Source organism: Capricornis sumatraensis, chromosome 8 (genome assembly GCF_032405125.1).
Source record: "Capricornis sumatraensis isolate serow.1 chromosome 8, serow.2, whole genome shotgun sequence".
NCBI classification, from domain to species: domain Eukaryota; kingdom Metazoa; phylum Chordata; class Mammalia; order Artiodactyla; family Bovidae; genus Capricornis; species Capricornis sumatraensis.
The window spans coordinates 31,723,032-31,744,906 of NC_091076.1; the positions used below are offsets into that span (position 1 = coordinate 31,723,032).

The following is a 21,875-nucleotide window of genomic DNA, read 5'->3' on the forward strand; positions in this document are numbered from 1 at the left end:
TTTTCAATTTGTTGTTTCCTTCACTGAGAAAGAGCTTTTTTCATTTGATGTTGTCTCATTTATTTTTGCTTATGTTTCCTTAGCCTAACAAAACAGACCTCCCTTCAAAATTCTAAGACTTAAGTCAAAGAGTACATTACCAATGTTTTCTTCTACAAGTTTATGTTTTATGATCTTACACCTAAGACTTTAATTCATTTTGAGTTTATTTTGTATATGGTGTGAGAAAGTGGTACAGTTGTCCCAACACCATTTTCTGAAGAGTCTTTCCTTTCCCCATTGCATATTTTAGTCTCCATGGATATATACTAACTGCCTATATAACTATGGACTCATTTCTGGGCTCTCTATTCTGTTCCACTGATTTATGTGTGTTTTTGTGCCTACATCATCCTGTTTTGATTACTGTAGCTCTACAGTATACTTTGAAGAAAGTCTTCTATCTTAAGACTGTTTTGGGTACTCAGAGGTTTTCTGTGTTCCCATAAAAACTTTGGAATTATTTGTTCTAGATCTGTGAAAAATTCCATTGTCATTTTAATAGAGATTTCACTCAATCTGTAGATTCCATCTGGTTGGTATGGTCATTTTAACAATATTAATTCTTCCAGTCCATGAGCATGGTGTATCTTTCTATACTTCTCCATTATCTGCAGTTTCATTTATTGTGTCTTGCAGTTTTCAAAGTACAGATGTTTTAGCTCCTTAGTAAGATTTGTTTGCAGGTATTCTACTCTTTTTTATGTCATTGTGAATGGGATTATTTTCCCTTTCTGATAGTTATTTTAGTACATAGAACTGCAATATATTTCTGTGCATTAATTCCATAGACTGAGACTTTACCAAATTCATTAATGCGTCATTGATAGGTCCATAGCAATCTCTTATGCTCCTTTCTATTTTTATGCTGATTGTTGTTAAGTTTCCCTTATTCATTTCTCACTTTATTGATTTGCTGCTGCTGCTGCTAACGCACTTCAGTCGTGTCCGACTCTTTGCAACCCCATAGACAGCAGCCCACCAGGCTCTGCTGTCCCTGGGATCCTCCAGGCAAGAACACTGGAGTGGGTTGCCATTTCCTTCTCCAATATATGAAAGTGAAAAGTGAAAGTGAAGTCACTGAGTTGTGTCCAACTCTCAGCGACCCCATGGACTGCAGCCTACCAGGCTCCTCCTACTATGGGAGTTTCCAGGCAAGAGTACTGGAGTGGGGTGCCACTGCCTTCTCTGTTATTGATTTAGGTCTCTTTTTTTTTTTTCTTGAAGAGTTAGGCTAAAGGTTTAACAATCTTGCATCTCTTTTCAAAGAACCAGTTCATACTTTCAGTGATCATTTCCATTGCTTTATAATGTCTCTTTTACTTGTTTCTGCTCTCAGCTTTATGAAATCCCTTATGATTATACAGTGGAAGTGAGAAATAGATTTAAGGGCCTAGATCTGATAGTTAGAGTGCCTGATGAACTACGGAATGAGGTTCGTGACATTTACAGGAGACAGGGATCAAGACCATCCCCATGGAAAAGAAATCCACAAAAGCAAAACGGCTGTCTGGGGAGGCCTTGCAAATAGCTGTGAAAAGAAGAGAAGCGAAAAGCAAAGGAGAAAAGGAAAGATATAAGCATCTGAATGCAGAGTTCCAAAGAATAGCAAGAAGAGATAAGAAGGCCTTCTTCAGCAATCAATGCAAAGAAATAGAGGAAAACAACAGAATGGGAAAGCCTAGAGAACTCTTCAAGAAAATTAGAGATACCAAGGGAACATTTCATGCAAAGATGGGCTCAATAAAGGACAGAAATGGTATGGACCTAACAGAAGCAGAAGATATTAAGAAGAGATGGTAAGAATACACAGAAGAACTATACAAAAAAGATCTTCAAGACCCAGATAATCACGATAGTGTGATCACTCATCTAGAGCCAGACATCCTGGAATGTGAAGTCAAGTGGGCCTTAGAAAGCATCACTAAAAACAAAGCTAGTGGAGGTGGTGGAATTCCAGTTGAGCTGTTTCAAATCCTGAAAGATGATGCTGTGAAAGTGCTGTACTCAATATGCCAGCAAGTTTGGAAAACTCAGCAGTGGCCACAGGACTGGAAAAGGTCAGTTTTCATTCCAATTCCAAAGAAAGGCAATGCCAAAGAATGCTCAAACTACAGCACAACTGCACTCATCTCACACGCTAGTAAAGTAATGCTCAAAATTCTCCAAGCCAGGCTTCAGCAATATGTGAACCGTGAACTTCCTGATGTTCAAGCTGGTTTTAGAAAAGGAACCAGAGGAACCAGAGATCAAACTGCCAACATCAGCTGGATCATGGAAAAAGCAGGAGAGTTCCAGAAAAACATCTATTTCTGCTTTATTGACTATGCCAAAGCCTTTGACTGTGTGGATCACAATCAACTGTGTAAAATTCTGAGAGATATGGGAATACCAGACCTCCTGACCTGCCTCTTGAGAAATCTGTATGCAGGTCAGGAAGCAACAGTTAGAACTGGACATGGAACAACAGACTAGTTCCAAATAGGAAAAGGAGTACGTCAAGGCTGTATATTGTCACCCTGCTTATTTAACCTGTATGCAGAGTACATCATGAGAAAAGCTGGACTGGAAGAAACACAAGCTGGAATCGAGACTGCCAGGAGAAATATCAATCACCTCAGATATGCAGATGACACCACCCTTATGGCAGAAAGTGAAGAGGAACTAAAAAGCCTCTTGATGAAAGTGAAAGAGGAGAGTGAAAAAGTTGGCTTAAAATTCAACATTCAGAACACAAAGATCATGGCATCCAGTCCCATCACTTCATGGCAGATAGATGGGGAAACAGTGGAAACAGTGTCAGACTTTATTTTGGGGGGCTCCAAAATCACTGCAGATGGTGACTGCAGCCATGAAATGAAAAGACGCTTGCTCCTTGGAAGAAAAGTTATGACCATCCTAGATAGCATATTCAAAAGCAGAGACATTACCTTGCTGACTAAGGTCCATCTAGTCAAGGCTATGGTTTTTCCAGTAGTCATGTATGGATGTGAGAGTTGGACTGTGAAAACGGCTGAGCTCCGAAGAATTGATGCTTTTGAACTGTGGTGTGGGAGAAGACTCTTGAGAGTCCCTTGGACAGCAAGGAGATCCAACCGGTCCATTCTGAAGGAGATTAACCCTGGGATTTCTTTGGAAGGAATGATGCTAAAGCTGAAACTTCAGTACTCTGACCACCCCATGTGAAGAGTTGACTCAATGGAAAAGACTTTGATGCTGGGAAGGATTGGGGACAGGAGGAGAAAGAGACAACAGAGGATGAGATGACTGGATGGCATCACTGACTCGACGGACTCCGGGAGTTGGTGATGGACAGGGAGGCCTGGCGTGCCGCGATTCATGGGATCGCAAAGAGTCGGACATGACTGAGCGACTGAACTGAACTTTTGAGTTTTGTTTGATCTTCTTTTTCTAATAATTTTAGGTGTAATGTTATGTTATTTTTGTTTCCTAAGGTTGGCTTGTAGTACCACAAACTTGTCTTAAAACTGCTTTTGCCTCATTGCATAAATTTTGGATCACTGTTTTTTCATTTTGCTTCCAGGTATTATTTTTTTCTTCTTTGATTTCTTCAGTGACTCATTGGTTGTTTAGTATCATTCTTCAGCCTCCACATGTTTGTATGTTTTCCAGGTTTTTTTCCTTCTAATTGATTTATAAGCTTATAGCACTGTGGTTGAGAGAGAGGTCTAATATAACTTCAGTGTTGTTAAACTTACTGAGGCTTGTTTTATGGCCTAGCATGTAATCTGTCCTGGAGAATGTTTGATTTGCATTTGAAAAGAAGAGGTATGCTGCTGCTTTTTAATGAAATTTAATGGAATGTGATGCTGCTTATATATCTATATATATATATAGCTAAAATGGGAGACCACTGTGATCTTAGGAGACAAATGCTGCCATTACTTTTAATACTTGGATGATAAATTCCTGTTGTAAATGCAATGGTAAGTGGTTTGAAGGGGCAGTCTGTAGGAAAATCAATTGTTAAAAAGAATATGCCACCTTCATACGGGCTGTCATTAGGTGCCATAACTGCAGCTTGCCAAGGAAATGTATCTGTACCAAATGGACCTGAAGAAACACTGCTGAAGGCTCATGGGCTAAATCATTAAGTTCCTTATTAATCTGTTTCAATACCACAGTCTGGGCTTTTCATCTGACTTCTCAATATCTTGTTGTGTACTCAAAGGTGTGGCCAACCAGCCGATTATCCTAGTGACTGGGAAGGATTGCCTCACTGTCCCAAATCAGCTCTGCCAGACATAAGTGCAGAAGGGCTAGGGCCTTCCTCAAGCCACTGTCGGCCTTCTCCCCATGCAGTAATCGGTCCTTCCTGGTCCTACAGGGCTCACAAGCACAACACAGCCACAAGATGTCTGGCCTGACATCGTATTTTACACCTTCTTATTTTGTGCATCCCTTAACTACTTATTGCGGACATAGATGACTTTCTTACTTTTACCTTGCAACCTTCCTACTAGCTTTATAAGTGAATGATCATCTACCTTTACTGTGTATTTGCCTTTACCAATGAACTTTTTCCTTTCAAATTTTTCTATTTCTAGTTGTGGCTTTTTCCATTTAGAGAAGTCCCTTTAACATTTCTGGTAAAGCTGGTTTCATGGAGCTGAATTCTTTTAGCGTTCAGTTCAATTCAGTCACTCAGTTGTGTCCGACTCTCTGTGACCCCATGGACTGCAGCACACCAGGCTTCCCTGTCCAACACCAACTCCAGGAGCTTACTCACACTCATGTCCACTGAGTCGGTGATGCCATCCAACTATCTCATCCTCTGTTGTCCCCTTCTCCTCCCATCTTCAATCTTTCCCAGCATCAGGGTCTTTTCCAGTGAGTCAGTTCTTCACATCAGGTGGCCAAAAAATTGGAGTTTTAGCTTCCAATGAATATTCAGGACTGATTTCCTTTAGGACTGACTGGTTGGATCAAACTTTATTTCACCTTCAAATGTGAGTGAGAAGCTTGTAGAGCATTCCTGGTTATAGATTTTTCCTGTTTATTGTTTTAAATAATTGACCTTCATGGCCCGCATAGTTTCTGCCAAAAACTTGGCTCAAAATCTTATAGGAATTCCTTTGTACATAACGTTTTGCTTTTCCCTTGCTGCTTTTAAGATTTTCTCTTTAACTTTTGCCATTTCAATTACAACTTGTCTTGGTGTGAACTTCTTTGGGTTTGAGCTGTTTGGTATTCTCTGTCCTTCTTTGACTTGGATGTCTGTTTCCTTTTCAAGGTTAGGAAAGTTTTCAGCTATTATGTCTTCAAATATATTCTCTGCACACCTTCTCTCCCCTCTTTCTGCTGCTGCTACTTGCTGTTTAATCACTAAACCATGTCTGACTCTTTGCTACCCCAGGAACTATAGCTTGTCAGTCTCCTCTATCCATGGGATTTCCCAGGCAAGAATACTGGAGTAGGCTTCCATTTCCTTCTTAAGGGCTTCTCATTATGAGAACCCCCTCCCAAATGTGAATGTCAGTATGCTTAAGGTTGTATCAGAAGTCTCTGATTGTTGTTCAGTCACCAAGTCACGGCCGGTTTGTCATGACTCCATGGACTGCAACATGCCAGGCTTCCCTGTACCTCATCATCTCCTGGAGTTTGGCCAAGTTCATGTCAATTGCATCAGTGATGCTATCCAACCCTCTCAACCTCTGTCACTCTCTTCTCCTTCTGCCTTCAATCTTTCCCAGAATCGGGGTCTTTTCCAATGACCTCTTTGCATCAGGTGGCCAAAGTACTGGAGCTTCAGCTTCAGTATCAGTCCTTCCAATGAATATTCAGGGTTGATTTTCTTTAGGATTGACTAGTTTGATCTCTTGGCCAGTCTAAGGGACTCTCAAGAGTCTTCTCTAGCACCACTGCTGCCAGTGTCTATGTGTCCATGATGAGTTTCAACTACCTCCTGTCTCTCCAGATGGTTCTCAAAGATCATCAAGTGAGTCTGACCAAAGATTCTTTCAAATCACTGTTTCTGCCCTGAATCTCACAAATGTGTGAACGCTTGTGTTTTCTATTTAAGTATGGAGTCTCTATTTCCCACAGCCCTCTGGCTCTCCCAAAAGTAAACCCTACTCACCCAAAGTGAAATGCTCTTGGGGTTCATCTTCCCAGTGCAAGACCTCTGAGGTGGGAATCCCAATGTAAGGCTCAAACTCCTCACTCCTTGGGAAGAACCTCTGTGATAATACTTATATTTGCATTATACCTACCCTGGGGTATAAAGTCTTAACTATACCAAATCACTGCCCCTCCTACCTGTCTCACTGTGGTTCCTTCCTTATATCTTTATTTGTAGAAAATCTTTTCTGCTAGTCTTCAGGTCATTCTCATGGATAGTTTCTCTGTAAGTAGTTGCAGTTCTGGTGTGCCCATGGAAGCAGACAAGCTCATGGTTATCCTACTCTCTTATTATCTTGGCCTCCAATGACATTTTTTGAAGAAAGAAAAAGTCATCCTAAAATTCATATGGAATCACGATGGATCCCAAACCAAAACAATCTTAAAAAAGAAAAAACTAGAGTACTAACACTTCTTGATTAAAAACTTATTACAAACCTACAGTAATCAAAACAGTAGGGTACTGGAATAAAGACAAACAGACAAGGAACAGAACACAGTCCAGATATAAACCCTTGCATATATGGTCAAATGGCTTTTGGCAAGGGTAGCAAGACCATTCAACAGAGAGAAAAAAAACAATCTTTTCAACAAATGGTGCTGGATATTCACATGAAAAGAATAAAACTGGACCACTGCCTAACATCATATACAAAAACTCAAAACGGATCAAAGAACTAAATGTAAAAACTAAAACAATGTATCTCTTAGTAGAAAATACAGGGGAAAATATATTTGGCAATGATGTGGCAATGATTTCTTGGATATGAAAATAAAGATACAGGCAACAACAATGTAAATAAACTAATTGGCCTTCATTACTATTTAACATTTTGTGCATCAAAAGACAATATCAATAGAGTAAAAAAGCAATCTACAGAATGGGAAAATATTTTCAAGTTAAATATGTGATAAATGATTAATATCCAAAATATAGAGAGAACTTCTAAAACTCAACAGCAAAAAAATACAACCCTAGAAAAGAATCTGAAAAAGGACAGAGACAGATAGATGTGAATCATTTTGCTATACACCTGAAACTAACACAGCAATATAAATCAACTGTATTTCAATTTTTTAAAATCAAATTCAGAAAACTAAAAAAACAAAAAATTCAAACATGGGCAAAGGACTTGAATAGACATTTCTCCAAAGATTATAGATAGATAGTGAATAGAGGAAAATATGGTCAACATTAGTTATCACTAGGGAAATGCAAATCAAAATTATAATGAGATATCATACTTCACATCCACTAGATGGCTCCCACCAAAAGAACATAAAACAACTACTGTTGGCAAAGATGTGGAGAAATTAGAAGACTTCTACACTGTAAGTGGGGACATACAATGATGCAACTACTGTGGAAAACTCTAGGACAGTCCTTCAACAAATTAAAAAGAGAATTATCATTGTAACCCAGCAATTCCCTTTCTGGACATACACCCCCAAAGAACTGAAAGCAGTCTCAAATAGATATTTATACACCCATGTTCAAAGCAGCATTATTAACTATAACTAAAATATAAAACCAACCCAAGTGTCAAAACTGACGAAAGCAAAATGCAAGTGTATATACATATATGTGTGTGTGTGTGTATATATATATATATATATATATATATATATATATGGTAGAATATTATTCATCCTTTTAGGATGGCAATTTTGAAATAAAATATGAATGAACTTGAAGACTACAAGACTAACTGACAGACATGCCAGTCACAAAAAAAATCACATACTATATGAATTATACATTTATATGAGGTACCTAAAATATAGACAAAGTCATGGAGACAGAAAAGTACAATGGAGTTTCTAGGGGCTGGGGGGTGGGGGAGGAGGGAATGGGGCATCATTGTTTAATGGGTCTAAAGCTTTAACAAGATGAAAAGAAGTCACAGAGATAGTTGGCTGAAGTTTCCGCAACATTAAAAATATGTAAAATACCACTGATACATACATCTTAGAATAGTAAGCATAGTAAATTTAATGTTCTGTATTTTACTTCAAAAAATTTTAATTGAAAAAATGAGGCCAACACAAAATATTTACTTGGCAAAGCAACCTCAATGACCTAATTGTCTTCTTAGTGAGTAGGTACATTTCAAAGTAGAGAAATGAAGAATTAAATATATGTATGTTCATAAAGCATACATGTTATTAATATTTGTACTTGAATCTTTGGGTATTTGGCATTTTAAGTAAATTTTAAGTAAAATTATCTTTAAGGCAATTTGGAAAGTTTACCTTTGTAAATCCAATTTAAAATATGAAATTGAGTAACTGATCTAGATTTGTGATTATAAATTCACATCTCATTTATAAAAGGATTTGAAATATATCAAATAATGTATATAGTTATACATTTAATGTGCTAGATTTGTAAGAATTACTCAAGTAGTCTGAAAAGACTGAAACTGCAGTACCTAAAAAAGAAAACACATTAAATGCATAATTGCAGTTTAAAACATCTAAAGCATTTAACTAAAATGCCTAAGTATTATTCAAAGGCCCTGGAAAATGTTATTTAAAATGTTAAGATCCATAAAAGGAATAAGGTTCTATGTAAACATGCCATGTCTCCTTCACTGGCTGGGAACAGCTCTTGGACAGAACTCTATCTCACTCATCTCCCCCTCCCTAGCACTCAAAAGAAGGATATAGTAGGTGCCCAGGGAATGCTAACTAATTAATTAAATAGATTGCTAAGATAGGGCATGGGGACAAGTTGTAAGCATGTTGGCAGGGGACACAAATTTGAGCTATTTGTGGAGACTATATAGAGTGTGTGATTTATGAGTCTGTGATTGAGAATGTAGGGGTGCAGATATGTGGTTTGTAAAGGAGAAGTGATTTATGTATGTGTGTTATCTACAGATGTACCCGGTTAATAAGGGAGAAACTTCCCAGGGCTTGCCCTCTCTACAGCTTGGGCCAGGCTAGAGTCATCCACTGGTCTTTTCTCCTCCCACTCTGGTCCCTTCTTTCCTACCTTATATGTACATCACTCTCCAGTCCATAGGCCCCATGTTCAACAGCCTTCTCAAAGGACATGATGGTATTCTCAGGCCCCAGCTGTGGAAGAAAAGGACATTAGGCCTTTAATTTCACAGTCTTTTCTGCTGACATCCCTTTTAGGGTAGTGACAGGGCCCAGTAAGAAAGGACTTTAGAAAGCAAAATTTGGTTCCCTTGGCTCTTTGTTCAAAGAACCTGCCTACATTCTTGTCTACCAAATCTAATTCAGGGACTCTGCTCATCTGAGGCAATATCACTGGACACAATAAAGAGAAATGGACTGATAATTAGGTTAGTCCAAGTCCAACCTCTACAATTAATTACTTATTCTTGTCATTTCAAGTCAACCCCTTTACTTCTCCAGGGGGTTCTGAGGATCTGATGGGCCCTCTACACCCATGCACACATTTACTCACCCACATTCTTCATGCTCAGACCTACCATGGGTGCACCTCTATGTCCAAAGAAGTCCGGCTTGGATGCCAATTTATTCTTCTCCTGAACGCAGGGAGAAAAATTCCCCAATGGAAGCAAATAGAGACACAAAAGGATAAGAAAAAAGGGCAATCCAATAGCCACTTGTAGAGCTGAAAAAGTTGAAGGAGGAGGAAGTAAGGGGGGGAAAAAGCAAACAGGAATGGAGAACCATCCCAAGCAACTATCCCCAAGCAACAACCAATAAATACTCAGTCCATGGGTTCACTAACTCTGTAGACTCACTGATTTACTCTATATTTCTTTCATATCCTTATGTTCTCTCAGTGATTTGAAAACACAGGAATATCCAAATATAAGCATTATTATTAAGTCACTACTGTTACAAATTAAATTTACAAAGGAATGAATTGTACAAGAGGTGGGAAGCAAAGGAAAAAGAGGGACTGTTAAGGAATATCTTCTCAGAAAGAGGAGTTTAGTTGGTTCTGAGAAAGCCAGGAAGCCCTTTAAAAATAAGCTTTGTTAGTCACTGAGTCATGTCTGCCTCTTTGTGACCCATGGACTGTAGCACACTGGGCTCCTCCATCCATGGGTTTCCCAGAGAGGAGACTGGAGTGGACTGGCGTTTTCTTCTCCAGGGTCTCTTCCCAACTGATGGATCAAACTCACATCTTCTGCATTGGCGGGTGGATTCTTTACCACTGAGCCACCAGGGAAGGCCAAAGATAAGCTTTAAATGCCTCTATTTCAGGCAGTAAGGTAGAATAGAAGGGATAGTGCTGATGTGTGTTTGGTTGTGTGTCCAACTGTGACCCTTTGGACTAGCCTTCCAGGCTTCTCTGTCCATGGGATTTTTCAGGCAAGAATACTAGAGTGGGTTGCCATTTTCCTACTCCAAGGGTCTTGCTGACCCAGGGACTGAACCTGAGTCTCCTGCATGGCAGGCAGATTCTCTACCTACTAAGCCACTGGGGAAGCCCAGACGGGATAGTAGTTGACAGAAATGTGAATTCAACGTCAGATGCTACCACTTTCTAACTGTGTGACTCAGACATGTTGCTTAACCTCTCTGGGTCTTCATTATCTTCATTCTGAAAAATGGAGCTATCTTGCTACCAACATCTACTTCATAGAATTGATACAATAGTTGACACCACAGGTACTCAGTATTTTGTGCTCGTTCTCTCTCTCTCTCTCTCTCTCTCTCTCTCTCTCTCTCTCTCTCTCTCTCTCTCTCTCGCTCTCTCTCTCTCTCTCGCTCTCTCTCGCTCTCTCTCACACACACACACACACACACACACACGCACACACACACACACAGAGCCTGACCATAATACCTATTTATCATTGGCCATTTCCCACTTACTACTTTAGACCTCTGAACATTTTACCCATTTGTAAGTTTTAAAATTACCACCTATGTCACTTTCGAACATAGATCTTCAACTCTAACCTCTCAACTTTGTGAGCACATTACACCTCTTGTTTCTTTTTCTCTCATTACATGTCATCTGGTATCTTCTGATTCTAGCTAAAATTTAGGAAAAGAAAAGAGTTAATTATTGTTTCTTCTAAGATCTTGCCCCCAGAAACATTTCCTAAAATTCACCCTCCACCTACAATATATACACATATACAAACACACAAGGGCAACACTGCAATCCTAGTCTTTCTCTTGCCTGCATCTGTACGAACAAGTAGAATGCAAGCAACTCCTTGTTTAACCAGTAATCAAAAAGACACAGACAGAAGGTCCTCCTGGTTTCTCAGTAAGGGTGTGGAGAGATAACTCCATTCTCAAAACAGTTTCAAGTACACCTCTGATTCTTATTTGTTTCCATGATATTAGGACAAAGAATGGAGAGGAACAGAGGCACATATTTCTGCTTCTGGGGAAGTTCCCAGATGTGACAGGGACTCACACACTTCTACTCTGAGTTACTAAGATGTACCCATGGATATCTGCACCTGGTTCATGAGTTGAAACTAGTAATATTTAAATACAAACTTAAAGAACTGGGATTTATAACATCATTCTGGTCAAATAAAACTACCTCTATTCTCTCCCTAATCCCAATCCATTTCAAGACAGTCAATGTGTAACAAAAGAGAGAAAATTCTTATTTTTCTAGAAGAAGAATCCCTCTTGACAAGAAGATTGGTTTGATCAGGGAAATGCTATGATAGGTCATGTGGGGTTGTCTAACTATACGGAGCTTGACTGAGTAATAAGCTGAATGAATTTCAAAGAGGTATACTGGTGGCTACCTATCCAGCTTGTTTCACTGAGTAAGGTACAGAAGTTAAAGGCAGAACTGAAAGGATCAGGCAAGGTTTCACCCACAGAACATACCTTCTCCTTCCAAATGGATCAAGTAGAAAGCCAAAGGCCATGAAAGAATAACCATCATAGCTATGCTGCTCAGGTGTATGTAGGGAGCAAAGACCTGGGAGAAAGCCAAAAGTCAGGCTGAACACATTTGAACAGACAGGGCTACAACTAAGAATGGTGCTTACCTGCAGTGACAGCCCAACGGTGAGCCATCTGTCCTTCCAGTAAGTGAATAAAATCCAGAAAAAAAATGAGCATATCACAATCACTAGCAGAATCAGGGTCTGGGGAAACAAAAAGAATTTCCTGACTTCCAAGCACTAATCTTGGATGAGAACCATCCTTAGGAAATGTATGTGTGCCTATAGTGTCTGGGTCCTCATTTCCTCATCCTTTTAACCTAACCAACCTGCAAATGCTCAATATTAGATGAATTCAATAATTTACCTTCTTTGCTTTCTGGAGAAAAAAAATTACACAGCTATGTATATGGCCTGATACCTTTACTAACTTATCATCTCCACCTCAGCTGGGCCTGGCATGTCTCACTCAGCTTCAATAATGGCTATTATAAATATTCACTACTCTTTTATATGACTCAATATGGTAACAAGTAAAAAATATTTTATAAGTAAGTACCTTCTCAGTGAATGTTTTCCCCAGCTGACTGTAAGTTTCAAGAGGTCAAGGACAATATTTGTTTATAATTATATCTTCACTGCCTTGCAGAATATGTCTGATTCATATAAAATACCCAGTAAACATTTGTTGAACAGATGAAAAGTATCTGTTAGCCAGAACACTAATTATTTCATTGAGAAAGAACACTGAGACCAAGAATATACAACTTTAAATTTCTCTCCTTCAAATATAGTTTTTCTGCTTCTATGTTGCCTGTAAAGAATACTTGGTTCCCACTCTCTCATAATCTCTATATAAAAGCAATTGATTCCATAATTAAACCTTCTCAAAAAATAATTCCAGGTTATACTGCCTTCAATGGTTAATTTTCCAAACATTTAAGAAAGAAATATTTCCACTTTAACAAGCTCTCCTAGAGAATAAAAAAGAGGGAATGCTCTCTAACTTGTCTTATGAAGCCAACAAAACATTGATATTCAAATTCAATAAGGACATTACAAGAGAGAAAAATTATAGTCCAATTTCTCCTATTAACAGATGCAGAAATCTTAACCTATTAGCAAACCAAATGCATTACAACACAAGGGTTTGACTGTCAAATAAGATTCATATGAATCTTCTGTGATTCTGTGATCACACCCAACACCAAACTTCACTAATGATTGAAATGATATAGTCAATTAAAGATAAAAATTTTTCTTGTGGAAAAATCTGATTCTATCAAATGCAGCTATTCATAAAAATGTCTTTCCTCTCCTATATTAGGATACGTGCTGATCCTGGACTTAAAATATGAGGTGTGTTTTTTGTAGCAATATTTTTTGGAATCCATTTTCTTGAATAATGGAAATAAAAGCAAAAATAAACAAATGAGACCTAGTTAAACTTAAAAGTTTTTGCACAGCAAAGGAAACCAAGAACAAAATGAAAAGACAATCCACAGAAGAAGACAAAATATTTGCAAATGCTGCAACTATCAAAAAATGAAACAACCCAATCAAAAATGGGAAGAAGACCTAAACAGACCTTTTGCCAAAGAAAACATATAGATAGCCAACAGGGAAATGAAAAGATGCTCAAGAGCACCAATTATTAGAGAAATGCAAATCAAAACTACAATGAGGTATCAACTCACACCAGTCAGAATGGCTGTCAAAAAAAGTCTACAAATAATAATTGCTGGAGAGGTGTAGATAAAAGGGAACCCTCCTAAACTGTTGGTAGGAATGTAAACTGGTGCAGCCATGGGAAAATGGTTGGAGGTTCCTTAAAAAACTAAAAGTAGAGCTACCATATGACCCTGCAACACCACTCCTGGGTATATATCTAGAGAAAAACATGGTCTGAAACAATACATGAACCCCAATGTTCATTGCAGCACTATTTACAATAGCCAAGACATGAAAGCAACATGAATGTCTATCAACAGATGAATGCACAAAGAAAATGTGGTACACAGATACAATGGAATCTTACTTAGCCATTAAAAAAAATGAAATATTGCCAAGTGCAATAACACAGATGAATCTAGACCTTGCCAAACTAAGTATGTCAGATTGAAAGGCAAATATCATATGATTTCATTTATATGCAGAATCTAAAAAAAGATACAAATGAAGTTATTTACCAAACAGAAATAGATTCACAGACACAGAAAACAAACTATGGTTGCCAAAGGGGAAAGGAGAAGGGGAGGGAAAAAAGAGGAGTTTGGGATTAACAAATACACATTACTATATATGAAATGGATTAAAACACAAGGATCTACTGCATAGCACAGGGAACTATACTCAACGTCTTATAGTGATTTATAATGGGAAAGAATCTTAAAAAGAATATATATGCATGTGTGTTTATAAATGATCACTTGGCTGTACCCCTAAAACAACACTGTAAATCAGCTAAGCTGTTGTTTAGTTTCTAAGTTGTATCCAATTCTGGGTGACACCATGCACTCAGCACGCCAGGTTTCCCTGTCCTTCACTATCTCCCAGAGTTTGCTCAGACTCATGTTCATTGAGTCAGTGATGCTCTCTAACCATCTCATCCTCTGCATTCCCTTCTCCTTTTGCCTTCAATCTTTCCAAGAATCAGGGTCTTCTCCAATGAGTCAGCTCTTCACATCAGGTGGTCCAAAGTATTAGAGCTTCAGCTTCAGCATCAGGCCTTCCAATGAATATTCAGGGGTGATCTCCTTTAGGATTGATTGGGGTCATCTCCTTTAGGATTGACTGGTTTGATCTCCTTGCAGTCCAAGGGACCCTCAAGTCTTCTCCAGCACTACAGTTTGAAAGCACCAATTTTTCAGTGCTCAGCCTTTTTTATGTCCCAACTCTCACAACTCTCACATGACTACTGGAAAAATAATAGCTTTGTTTAAAAGGACCTGTGTCAGCAAAGTGATGTCTCTGCTTTTTAATACACTGCCTAGCTTTCTCGCAACTTTTCCTTACAAAGAGCAAGCATCTTTTAATTTCATGGCTGCAGTCACCATCTACAGTAATTTTGGAGCCCAAGAAAATAAAATCTTTCACTCTTTCCACTTTTTCCCCTTCTATATGCCATGAAGCAAATCAACTATACTTCAATAAAAAGAAATTTGTTAATGTGAGGTGTGTGTTTTGAGCAAAATGTATGGAAACTTCGATTCACGAAGGAGCCTTTTGAGTTATGGAGCATCCTTATCTTATATCCCATTAATTATGCAACTTGGGTCAGCCATGTCTCCCACCATACAAATTTATAAATTTCAAGATTATTTACAATAAGCAACCCAAATATACCAGGTTATATTCTGCTAGAAATTTTCATAGATAAAAATTCTTCATTATCTTTTGACTAATAACTATTTTTAGTATGTTTAAATACCTTCGGTATGTTTATAAAGAGTTTTGATTGTGGTCATTCATTCCTCTTTGAACATGCCTAAGTGGAAGGAGAATAGTTTACAGGCCTGGTACTAACCCTTTCCTTCCAGGTTTATTCTTTGCACACTAAAAATGAAACTCCAAGCTCCACAGAATCCCTGTTGTCAACAGAAGCAATCTCTCCTCACAAGTCCAGGAAACCTAATCCTTCGATGGATGAAGCCCTGACTAAGGTGGTCACCTTTCAAGGGGGTGCCCATTCTTTCTCATACCTCACCTGCATCACTTTCCATTGTCTCAGGTCAGTTCAGTTGCTCAGTCGTGTGCGATTCTTTGCAACCCCATGAACTGCAGCATGCCAGGCCTCCCTGTCCATTACCAACTCCCGGAGTTCACCCAAACCCATGTGCATCGAGGCGGTGACTACATCCAACCATCTCATCCTCTGTCATCCCCTTCTCCTCCTACCTCAATCTTTCCCAGCATCAGGGTCTTTTCAAATGAGTCAGCTCTCCGCATCAGGTGGCCAAAGTATTGGAGTTTCAGCTTCAACATCAGACCTTCCAATGAACACCCAGGACTGATCTCCTTTAGGATGAACTGGCTGGATCTCCTTGCAGTCCAAGGGACTCTCAAGAGTCTTCTCCAACACCACAGTTCAAAAGCATCAATTCTTCGGCGCTCAGCTTTCTTTATAGTCCAAGTCTCACATCCATACATGACTACTGGAAAAACCATAGCCTTGATTATGGACCTTTGATGGCAAAGTAATGTCTCTGCTTTTTAATATGCTGTCTAGGTTGGTCATAACTTTGCTTCCAAGGAGCAAGCGTCTTTTAATTTCATGGCTGCAATCACCATCTGTGATTTTGGAGCCCAGAAAAATAAAGTCAGCCACTGTTTCCACTGTTTCCCCATCTATTTCCCATGAAGTGATGGGACCAGATGCCGTGATCTTCGTTTTCTGAATGTTGAGCTTTAAGCCAACTTTTTCACTCTCCTCTTTCACTTTCATCAAGAAGCTTTTTAGTTCTTCTTCACTTTCTGCCATAAGGGTGGCGTCATCTACATATCTGAGGTTATTGATATTTCTCCCGGTGATTTTGATTCCAGTTTGTGCTTCCTCCAACCCAGCATTTCTCATGCTGTACTCTGCATATAAGTTAAATAAGCAGGGTGCCAATATACAGCCTTGACGTACTCCTTTTCCTATTTGTCTACAGACTTATAATCAGAATTAGACCTAAGAATACTTCAAGAGATGGCTTTATTAAATTCATTGACCAAACTCTACAGTCTATGTACAAAAAAATTCCTAAGATTGTTAAAACAAGGAGAAAAGAATTCAAGACTGGGCTAAACTTATGTACGTATGGGCTTCTCTTGTGACTCAGCTGGTAAAGAATCCGCCTGCAGTGCAGGAGACTGGGTTCAATCCCTGGGTTGAAAAGATTCCCTGGAGCAGGGAAAGACTACCCACTCCAGTATTCTGGCCCAGAGAATTCCATGGATTGTATAGTCCATGGGGTTGCAAAGAGTCGGACATGACTGAGCGACTTTCACTACGTGTGTGCGTGCGTGCGTGCGTGCATGCGTTTGTGTGTAATTTATTTATTTATCCATCCTAAAGGAAATCAACCCTGAATATTCACTGGAAGGACTGGCGCTGAAGCTGAAGCTCCAATATTTTTGCCACCTGATGCAAAAAGCCAACTCACTAGAAAAGACCCTGATACTGGGAAAGTTTGAGGGCAATGGATCACTGACTAAATGGACATGAGTTTGAGCAAACTGAGGAAGATAGTGAAGGACAGGGAGGCCTGGTGTGCTGCAGTTCATGGGGTGCAAAGAGTTGGACATGACAGTGACTGAACAACAACAAAATGTTGATAAGTGTGCACTTACCAGAGATTCTGAATTCACTATACCAGAATTCAGGTATTATATATTGTAAAATGATTCTAACTGCTTGTTTCATTTTCTGAAACCTTGGCTCAGTAGTGGCCTGCACATGCAAAATGTACACTGGGGAAAAGACAGTCTCTTCAATAAGTGGTGCTGGGAAAGCTAGAGTGGTACATGTAAAAGAAAGAAGTTAGAACATTTTCTCACACCATATATAAGAATAAACTCAAAATGGATCAAAGACCTAAATTTAAGACTGGAAATAATAAAACTTCTAGAAGAAAACACAAGCAATAACACTCCCTGATGTAAGTCATAGAATATTTTTTGGGTTCATCTCCTCAAGCAAGGGAAAAATAAATAAATAAATAAATAAGACCTAATTAAAATTAAAAGCTTGTATACAGCAAAGGTCCATACCATTTCTGTCCTTTATTGTGCCCATCTTTGCATGAAATGTTCCCTTGGTATCTGTAACTTTCTTGAAGAGATCCCTAGTCTTTCCCATTCTATTCTTTTCCTCTATTTCTTTGAATTGATCCCTGAGGAAGGCTTTCTTATCTCTCCTTGCTATTCTTCGGGACTCTGCATTCAAATGGGTATATCTTTCCTTTTCTCCTTTGCTTTTCACTTCTCTTCTTTTCACAGCTATTTGAAAGACCTCCTCAGACAGCCATTTTGCTTTTTTGCATTTCTTTTTCCTGAGGATGGTCTTGATCCCTGTCTCCTGTACAATGTTATGAACCTCTCTCCATAGTTCATCAGGCACTCTGTCTATCAGATCTAGTCCCTTAAATCTATTTCTCACTTCCACTGTATAATCATAAGGGATTTGATTTAGGTCACAGCTGAATGGTTTAGTGGTTTTCCCCACTTTCTTCAATTTAAGTCTGAATTTGGCAATAGGAAGTTCATGATCTAAGCCACAGTCAGCTCCTGGTCTTGTTTTTTCTGACTGTATAGAGCTTCTCCACCTTTGGCTGCAAAGAATATAATATATCTGATTTCAGTGTTGGCCATCTGGTGATGTCCATCTGTAGAGTTTTCTCTTGTGTTGTTTTCTTCAAGAAAATTAGAGATACCAAGGGAACATTTCATGCAAAGATGGGCTCTATAAAGGACAGAAATGGTATGGACCTGACAGAAGCAGAAGATATTAAGAAGGGGTGGCAAGAATACACAGGAGAACTGTATAAAAAAGATCTTCATGACCCAGTTAAACAACATGGTGTGATCACTCACCTAGAGCCAGACATCCTGAAATGTGATATCAAGTGGGCCTTAGGAAGCATCACTACTAACACAGCTAGTGGAGGTGATGGAATTCCAGTTGAGCTATTTCAAATCCTGAAAGATGATGCTGTGAAAGTGCTGCACTCAATATGCCAGCAAGTTTGGAAAACTCAGCAGTGACCACAGGACTGGAAAAGGTCAGTTGTCATTCCAATCCCAAAAAAAGGAAATGCCAAAGAATGCTCAAACTACTGCACAATTGTGCTCATCTCACACGCTAGTAAAGTAATGCTCAAAATTCTCCAAGCCAGGCTTCAACAGTACGTGAACCGTGAACTTCCAGATGTTCAAGCTGGTTTTAGAAAAGGCAGAGGAACCAGAGACCAAATTGCCAACATCCACTGGATCTTCGGAAAAGCAAGAGAGTTCCAGAAAAACATCTATTTCTGCTTTATTGACTATGTCAAAGCCTTTGACTGTGTGGATCACAATAAACTGTGGAAAATTCTGAAAGAGATGAGAATACCAGACCATCTGATCTGCCTCTTGAAAAACCTGTATGCAGGTCAGGAAGGAACAGTTAGAACTGGACATGGAACAACAGACTGGTTCCAAATAGGAAAAAGAGTACGTCAAAGCTGTATATTGTCACCCTGCTTATTTAACTTCTATGCAGAGTACATCATGAGAAACACTGGGCTGGAGAAAGCACAAGCTGGAATCAAGATTGTCAGGAGAAATATCAATAACCTCAGATATGCAGATGACACCATCCTCATGGCAGGAAGTGAAGAGGAACTAAAGAGCCTGTTGATGAAAGTGAAAGAGGAGAGTGAAAAAATTGGCTTAAAGTTCAACATTCAGAAAATTAAGATCATGGCATCTGATCCCATCACTTCATGGGAAATAGATGGGGAAACAGTGGAAACAGTGAGAGTCTTTATTTTTCTGGGCTCCAAAATCACAGATGGTGATTTCAGCCATGAAATTAAAAGACGCTTACTCCTTGGAAGCAAAGTTATGACCAACCTAGACGGCATATTAAAAAGCAGAGACATTACTTTGCCAACAAAGGTCCATCTAGTCAAGGCTATGGTTTTTCCAGTAGTCATGGATGTATGTGAGAGTTGGTCTATAAAGAAAGCTGAGCACCAAAGAATTGATGCTTTTGAACTGTGGTGTTGGAGAAGACTCTTGAGAGTCCCATGGACTCCAAGGAGATCCAACCAGGCCATCCTAAAGGAGATCAGTCCTGGGTGTTCATTGGAAGGTCTGATGTTGAAGCTGAAACTCCAATACTTTGGCCACCTGTTGCAAAGAGCTGACTCATTTGAAAAGACCCTGATGCTGGGAAAGATTGATGGCAGGAGGAGAAGGAGACGACAGACGATGAGATGGTTGGATGGCATAACTGATTCTTGGACATGAGTTTGGGTGGGCTTGGGGAGTTGGTATTGGATGGGGAGGCCTGGTGTGCTGCAGTTCATGGGGTCGCAAAGAGTCAGACATGACTGAGCAACTGAACTGAACTGATACAGCAAAGGAAAAAAAAATCAACAAAATGAAAAGACTATCTTTTGAATGAGAGAAGATATGTGGAAATCACATGCTTGATAAGGGGTTAACATCCAAAATATATAAAGAGCTCATACAGCTCAACATTAAAAAAAGAAACAACCCAATTTAAAATCGGGCACAAGACCTGAATGACATGTTTCCAAAGAAGACATAGAGATGGTGAAAAGGGCACATGAAAAGATGCTCAACATCACTAATCATCATAAAAATGCAAAGCAAAACCACAGTGAGCTATCACCTCACACCTGTCAGAATGGCCATTGTCAAAAATTCAACAAATAATAAATGTTGGCAAGGATGTGGAAAAAAGGGAATCCTAGTACACATTGGTACAAATGTAAATTAATACAACCACTATGAAACACAGTACGGAGGGTCCTCAAAAGAATTGAAAACAGAACTACCATATGTTCCACCAATTCCATTCCTGGGGTTATGCTAAAGAAAATGAAAACATCAATTCAAAAAGAAATATGAACCCCAATGCTCATAGCAGCTTTATTTACAATAGCCAAGATGGGGAAGCAACCTAACTGTTCATCAACAACAGATGAATGGATAAAATGATGTGATGAGTGTGTGTGTGTGTGTGTGTGTGTGTGTGTGTGTGTAGTTACACACAATGGAATACAACTAGGACATAAAAATGGAACTTTTCCATTTGCAAAAAATGGATGGGCCTGGAAGATACTATGCTTAGTAAAGTACATCAGACTGAAAATGAGAAATACTGTATGTTTTTATGCATATGCAGAATATACAAAATAAATGAATGAATATAATGGAACAGAAACAGACTCACAGATACAGAAAACAAACTAGTGGTCACTAGCAGAGAAAGGAGTAGGGGAGGAGCTAGATAGGGAAAGGGGATTAAGAGACACTAACTACTAGATATAAAACTTAGCAAGATACAAGGATGTTATGTACAGCACAGGGAATATAGCCAACAGCTTATAACAATTTTAAATGGAATATAATATAAATATATTGATTACTATGTTACATACCTAATACTAATATAATACTGTAAACCAACTATACTTTAAACATATAAATATAAATATATTGATTACTATGTTACATACCTAATACTAATATAATACTGTAAACCAACTATACTTTAAAAAAAAAATGGTAGCCGATGCATTATAAAATTGGGATGCCAGCGATTTCTTGGTGTAATATGGAAGAAAGAATTCAATGGTTTATTGAGAAAAGGTTTCTGGAATGCTATCACCTATAATAAGCTAAACCACACCACACTGGGCTCTATGGGCGGTCTCAGAGGACACTGAAAAACACATAGTGAGAAAGTGTCAGCGTCCTTGAAAAGCACCAGAGTGGCCATGTTTTATGCCTGGATAAAGGTGAGGGGTGTTGCCACTCAAACTGGCTTCCTGAGTTCAAAAGCAATGATGAGATTCTACTGTGGCAGAGGCCAAGTAGCAGCACTCACTGCCAGCAGCAAGGTAAGCATGGTTTCTGTAAAAGGCTAGAATGATCATCAGAATGGTACAACCTATAGGGTTATAACTTGGTAGTAACTAACTGATAGTGCTGTCCCAATTCCAAAATAGATGGTGATCTCAACAGGCCTGTTTATGTACTTTTCAGTCTACACTCTTTTCTTGTAAGAACTTACAACTTCAATTTCCATCTGTTCTAATCCTTAAA

At 38.9% G+C, this 21,875-nt stretch overlaps 1 protein-coding gene across 1 annotated transcript in view; it reads right to left on the reverse strand.

The window, feature by feature from the left end:
* LOC138083519 (glycerophosphodiester phosphodiesterase domain-containing protein 4-like) overlaps positions 1-21,875 on the reverse strand; it is a 128,573-nt gene that overhangs the window by 68,331 nt on the left and 38,367 nt on the right. The window contains exons 5-9 of the mRNA XM_068977379.1: positions 12,159-12,257; positions 11,995-12,088; positions 11,095-11,172; positions 9,645-9,790; positions 9,179-9,261 (exon numbers count right to left, since the gene is read on the reverse strand). Of these exons, the coding sequence (XP_068833480.1) occupies positions 9,179-9,261; positions 9,645-9,790; positions 11,095-11,172; positions 11,995-12,088; positions 12,159-12,257 (500 nt within the window). The remainder of the gene's footprint in view (positions 1-9,178; positions 9,262-9,644; positions 9,791-11,094; positions 11,173-11,994; positions 12,089-12,158; positions 12,258-21,875) is intronic.